This window comes from Miscanthus floridulus, chromosome 1, assembly GCF_019320115.1.
Source record: "Miscanthus floridulus cultivar M001 chromosome 1, ASM1932011v1, whole genome shotgun sequence".
In the NCBI taxonomy this organism is placed as follows: Eukaryota; Viridiplantae; Streptophyta; class Magnoliopsida; order Poales; family Poaceae; genus Miscanthus; species Miscanthus floridulus.
The window spans coordinates 60,974,374-60,980,516 of record NC_089580.1 but is presented as its reverse complement, the minus strand read 5'-3'; the positions used below and the strand labels follow the sequence as shown (position 1 = coordinate 60,980,516).

The 6,143-nt window shown below is 46.1% G+C and overlaps 1 protein-coding gene across 1 annotated transcript; it reads right to left on the bottom strand.

The window, feature by feature from the left end:
* Positions 1–5,229: 5,229 nt before the first annotated feature.
* Positions 5,230–6,143, bottom strand: LOC136484929 (uncharacterized). The gene has a single exon (XM_066481898.1). The coding sequence runs from the start codon at positions 6,032–6,034 to the stop codon at positions 5,480–5,482; it is 555 nt and encodes a 184-aa protein (XP_066337995.1). The 5' UTR covers positions 6,035–6,143; the 3' UTR covers positions 5,230–5,479.

The window sequence follows — 6,143 nt, the reverse complement described above, 5'->3', positions numbered from 1 at the left end:
CGGGGCGGCCGCGGGGCTCGGGGCACACGAGCGGGCGCGGTGGTGCGGCGCGGCGCGGACTGGCGTGGGCGTGGCGCTGGCGAGGGCGGCCGGTGGAGGAAGGGAGCGGGCGGCGGCGGCGGCGCGGAGCTCGGCTATGCTAAGGCGAGAGAGGGAGAGGATGAGAGGAAGAGAGGCACGGGCCATAGGTATTAAAGGCTCGGCGCCAATATATACGGCGCCAGAGTGAATAGCGCCGAGCTCACTGCCATGTCATCTACCGTGTCCAGGAGCTCGGCGCCAGAGACGCTGGTGCCGAGACGTGTTAGCTCGGCGCCAGCACCAATGACGCCGAACTAAGGGTCTATTTTCTGAATTCTTTTCGCCAAGGGTATATTTGTGAGAAACTTAAAAAAAAGACCAAAATATAAAAAATTCGGTGGTAGTGCTCGTATCTTTGTGCTTCGAGGTTCTCTTGAAGTTTTGTTTTTGTAAATCTCTTCCTCTGAGGAAACATGTGCTCAGGCACGGTCGCAAGAAGTGTGTGACTTATAATGTGCTCAGGCACGGTCAGATAATGGTTGTCATGATCGCTCTCCTGGTACTGATAAATATGCAATGATTACCATGAAATTTAGCTTGAGTTGTGCAGTTAGAAATCATTTAAGATATAATGTGTAACTAGATCTGTATAATGTTCTGATCACAAGCTTACATGTGGAGTATGTTTCAGACTTGGGCATGGCCCTGGTTTGATAAGAGTATAACTTAAATAAAAAATTATCTACTTCTGAGAATTTTTATTATCCCTAGTAATATAAGAGATTTCGTACACTATCTGTTCTATCTCCATTGCAAAATTTTAGCTGTGACTGCCCTAAGCTACTTCATTTCTCCTGTAAAAGAACCGCTACTTCATTTCTGAACCTTGGCGGATGGGGAGTGCACTAAGAAGCTACTTTTAGTGAAACCAATCGAGAAAATCCCCGAACTCCAGCTTTATTCTAACATAGCCGCACCATAACTAAGATGTGCACTTACCGCTTCACTTCAAGAGTGTTGACCGATGTTTCACTTCATTGCTCCTGCATAAGAGTAAAATCATGAATATAAGTAATTTTCATGAACATTAGCTTCCTCAATCGACCACAGCTACCACAAAAACTTGTGTTGGTCCAAGTTTCCAAAATCGAAACATGTGTCAAACAAAGGTGAAAGGCTGACATGTCAACAAAAGGCTACTTCCATAATAAAAGATAGACAAAAATGGAAGTAGTTACTTCCAAAATGAACAAAAGACTAGATAGACTTCAAAATCAAGGCTCAGCAAGGACTTTAAGAAAAACCAAACAAGCCACATGTCATCAAACTGTATGCAAATTTTACTCATCTTTTGCGGAACTATCAGGTTACCATTCTCTTATCCCTGACTGTCCTCGGACGGCCATACAACTTTTGGAACTAAAAGTAAATCTTGCTGCCACAAAGCACTCAACAAGATAATTACTCAAACCAATTATTCTTGCTGAGATTACAAGTTTTCGCATAAGGAAAGACCAAGGATAAATGGGATCATGATGAGATATGCTCCCTCTGTCCCTTTATCAGAGTCGTTTTAGCTTCTGACAAGGTCTGGCAGAGATTAAATGAATGTGGGCAGAGGAATGGTCTAGGTACACGGCATAAGCTGTGAACGTGGACAGAGGTACCGGCTGCCACAGCGGCAATGCGGGACAGAGGGAGTATGAGGCAAGTAGGCGAGCCACGTCAGTTCATCTATGTAGCATCACCACCAGTACTTTGTCCTCGCTTTCTGTGCCATACAAATAAACCGATGCAGGGAGTTAGAATTTGGAAATAAGGGATGAAAGACAGTCTGTAATAGCAATGACTTTGATAAGTATGCTAACTAAATAAAAATGTTCCATTAACCCATGGAAATTTTACGTGCAGGTCAAGAAAGAAAGAAAAAAACTGGCTCCATTTGCATTCAACAGTTTGCTTTGCCTCATTCCATCCAAGACCGGTGGCAGAATTCTTCAACTCCATAAACCATGTATATTCCTTTTTCATATTGTCCAACTTATTCTTCAATTGTTTCTTTGTTTGCTTCAGCCCAATTTTTTCTTCATACTTAGTTACCTGATTTTTCCAAGCAGTCCTAGTGAACAATCCCAAGGGTCTATTCCTAGCTTCTATCTCTCCTTTGCATATGTCAATGAAATGCCTCACATTGGTATCACACCAATCTGCCTTATCAGCCATCTTTTTAGGAGAGTTAAGAAAACAGTGATGTGTCAGCATATAGTAGAACTAACAAAAACAGGTTATTCACGCCAGCCAAATTATTTCAACCGTAATGAACTCTAGCAATTCACCCTTGCTAATCAGTTAACCCTTGGAGCAGCATTTGGGCTTTTCTAGCAAGGTAGTTTGTGCTACACCTTTTAAAGAGCATCAATTGAACTGTATTGATAGGATAAACATGTAGCTGTTAGGAAAAAAGAATTAGGGGTCACTTTTTTCTTCTAACAACTTAAGTGAAAAACCATACGATCCACTGTATTTTGGCTTTTTTTAATCCATGTGGGAAAAAAAACCAATCAGACATGCATTACAACCTTGTTCACAATTCATGCTTTTGGAAACTAAGGAAATAATCCATCGCGAGGAGTATTTAGAAGCAATTGGTTATTTTTCTTGTAAGCTAGTGATCTAGTCATTATCATACTCGCAAAAAAAAAGTCATTATCAGACTTCTGTTCTATAATCCCCACTGTTTTCCTCATTATTACTAGCCCCAGAAAACGAAGCAGATTTGTATGCTTGGTTGATGGTTCCACCCAGACCATACGTTCAAAGCTCCAACTTAGATACCTACACTTGTTCCTCTAAATGGATCAGTGGAAACACAGATGCAGGTGGAAGGGGAGTCGGAGGAGTTACCTCACTAGATCTGGAAGGGGAGGTTGGTGGCGTGTAGATCGGGAGGTCGACGATGGGCTCCGGGGGAGGACAAGGCGCCGCCGTGGGCTCGCTAGGAGGACGACGAGGGCCGTGGATGCTCGATCCGGTGGGTGGAGCGCCGCCGCCGGCTTGAGGGGAGGCAGATGGGCGGCGCCGCCGCTGGAGGGCACGCTGGACCGCCGCCGGAGGGCGCGCCAAAACCCTAGCGCAGCAGGCGTCGGGCAGGAACGAGAGGAGGCGTGGGTGGGGAGCGAGAGAGACAGAGGCGTCGGTGGGAAAGAAAAACGAAGGGGTACGCCCATAAGCGGTGGCATTGCGGGTAATTTTTGCGAAACGTCCGCCCTCACAGCCAGAAAAAGTACCTCTTGGGTGGTTGTGGAGAATGAACTATAAAAAAGTTGCTTTTGTGTAAGTAGGGGTTTAGAAGCTCACCCCTTTGGTTTAGCTTTTGACTTTTCTTAAAAGCAAAAGCACTTTCACAGCTTAACCAAAAGGACCCTTATTCACGGTTGAAGATCATCTAATTCCTGCTGCTTTTGTGGCCAAGCTGTTTGGACCAAAGATACTCACTTTCAGCTTTGCTAAATTTACTAGCTGCAATGATGGTTGTCATTTGATTGAATGCTTATGCTACCGAAAATAGTCCACCAAATAGAGAAGCAAATTGTTTAGTAAACCAAAATTTCTCTCCCACAGTATATAATGTATTAATGTTATCTTGAGGACCTTATGATTGTTATTAGTCCTTTAAGGAAACACATAAAATCCAATCTGCCGTCTACGCCGCTTGTAGTAGTAACTCATACAGTTGAAATTTCTACTTCTATATATGGCAACGCCGCCTATAAGAAGTAACAGTTGTTGGCCTCCTTCATTTGCAGAAATAGGATACATTGGTGTTGCAGAATGATCAGGTCCCCCCGTCCCCGACAGTTCAATTATTATTCGATTTAGGCCGCATATCTGATGGCCATTTGTGTGTTGTGCCTAGTCCGTACCTGCTGGTTCAAGTTTATTTCCAAACTTCCAGGATGTAATTCAAATTGCCCTGAAAAGATGTATTTTTCAGATTCCTTGTGTGTTTGATGCACACAGTGACACACAAGACACAACTGGCATTGTGCGAGAGCACGCACGTCACATTATTGTCGGTTCTGCGGTGAAACCAATCTGTCGACAGGGCTCACATAAACAGTTTCTGAAAACAAGCCCTCACAAATTCCGGACTTCAGGAATGCAAACTAACGAATCATGCTTATTCCGAAGTACACTACCATCACCCGGACCGGTTCGCTCCATCGTTTCTGTGGTTTATAAGCCGGCTGATGTTTTTTTTTTTGTTGTTGTGAGAGAAAAACAATGTATCATGACTGATACGATCAAAGTGAACAAAGTGCATGCCATAGTTACATCTGACAGATAGGTACAACTTACTCCAGTTACCACTCAGAATAAATAAACTCGATGCAGCCAAGGACACTCGTTAAGCTCAGATTGAACTAAAAAAATGAAATTCCGGTGATAGCTCATCAATAATAAACTGCTCAAACAGATACATTACAACCATAAACTTCCTATGTAAGTCCCAAACAAAAGCATAGACGAGTAGACGACAACACTCTGAAGTCTCAAACAAAAGCATAGACAACCACCATATGATATCACTAATCTGCATCCTCAAAATGACTAACCTGTTATAGAACTACACCAGCGCATCGTGAAAATGACTATCATCCACATATTTTTTTTCAATACTGATTCAGATAAACATGTCCGATTGCACAGTTTTTGTGCTCATGGCCATAAGCACATTAAAGAATATGAATGCCAAATAGTTTCAATTAACACGCTACAGAATATACCCTGATTAGAACACGTTGGGCTGTTGGCAAGCAACACTATAATCCAAGATTCGCATATTACATCACAGAGAACACTGAAATCATGACATAGTTTGGCGGTAATAACAAACAGATATCAACACATTTAGAACTACCTATCAGCTAGTGCAGATACTGGCGCTTCAATCCAACACAATCATTAATCCACACACGAGCAAACAAGCATACTCAAACCACATGATCATCAAAGAACCGAACCACATGATCATCAAAGAACCGAACAGCCAAGCTTTGGTGCATCAGGAAACACAAGTCATCATATAACACACCTATAATTGGGTGGGACACAAAACCGCCAAAAATAAGCAGGGAGAACTCTGATCTCGAAGCCAGGCCACAATACATTAGACAACAGATCAAACATCAGTGTTTGACAAGAACATTTCACATCAGTGCATAACATTGATTGATAAGTTCATTCATAAGAAACAAGCACATTTCATAGCCTAGGCGTGCTTCACGGGCGTATTCACATGGAGGGCAAACCCCTAAGGCTCCCAAGTCCCAACCACGCATCACATAGTCATACAGACATTACAATTCACTCAACACATAATCATATATGGCCATAGGTCATCCCACTACAGGAACTTGCCCTACCTCCGGGAGCACGAGCGCTACCAAATCTGGCCCTAGTTCTTACCGCCTTCATGGACCTCGAGCTCCTGGATGATGACGTAGCCGACTTTCTTGGGGCTCTCGGTGTCAGACGCCTCGTCCTCGTCGTCATAGAGCTCGTCGTACGGGGAGGCCGCGGCGGCTCCGGCGACCATGGACCAGACGAGGTACACGGAGGCAGCGGTGAGCGCGCCGCAGGCGACGCCGAAGAGGAGCCCGACGACGACCACGAGGATGCCCCTGGCGCGCTCCTGGGGCCCGGCGGCCGCGGCCGCGGCGGGGTGCGGGAGATCGGGGCGGTGGATCTGGACGTTGGCCGGGATGGAGTGGAGGTGGTGGTGGCTGCGGTGGCCGTGGGGAACGTGCGGACCGAGGCGGCGGACGCGGAAGACGGTGATGACCGTGGCGACGCGGGGGATGCCGAGGTGGTAGTGGACGGCGCCGTCGCCTCTGCTGGGGTTGGGATCGGCGGGGAAGGCGACGAGGAAGGTGTGGCACGGCCTCGCGTCGGCAGCGAGGAGGAACGCGGCGACAACGGCGAGGAGCAGGAGGAGGCGGCGGGCGGCCATGGCGGCGGCGGAGAGCCGGATCTGTGCGTGGGGAAAGGGAAGGCTTCCTGGGAGAAAATGAAGCTGGGATGAAGTCGACTCTGCTCTGCAGCCGGGTGGTGTGGTGTGG

Excerpts from the sequence above, each read along its gene's own strand:
- LOC136484929 (XM_066481898.1), bottom strand. The coding sequence starts at position 6,034 with ATGGCCGCCCGCCGCCTCCTCCTGCTCCTCGCCGTTGTCGCCGCGTTC.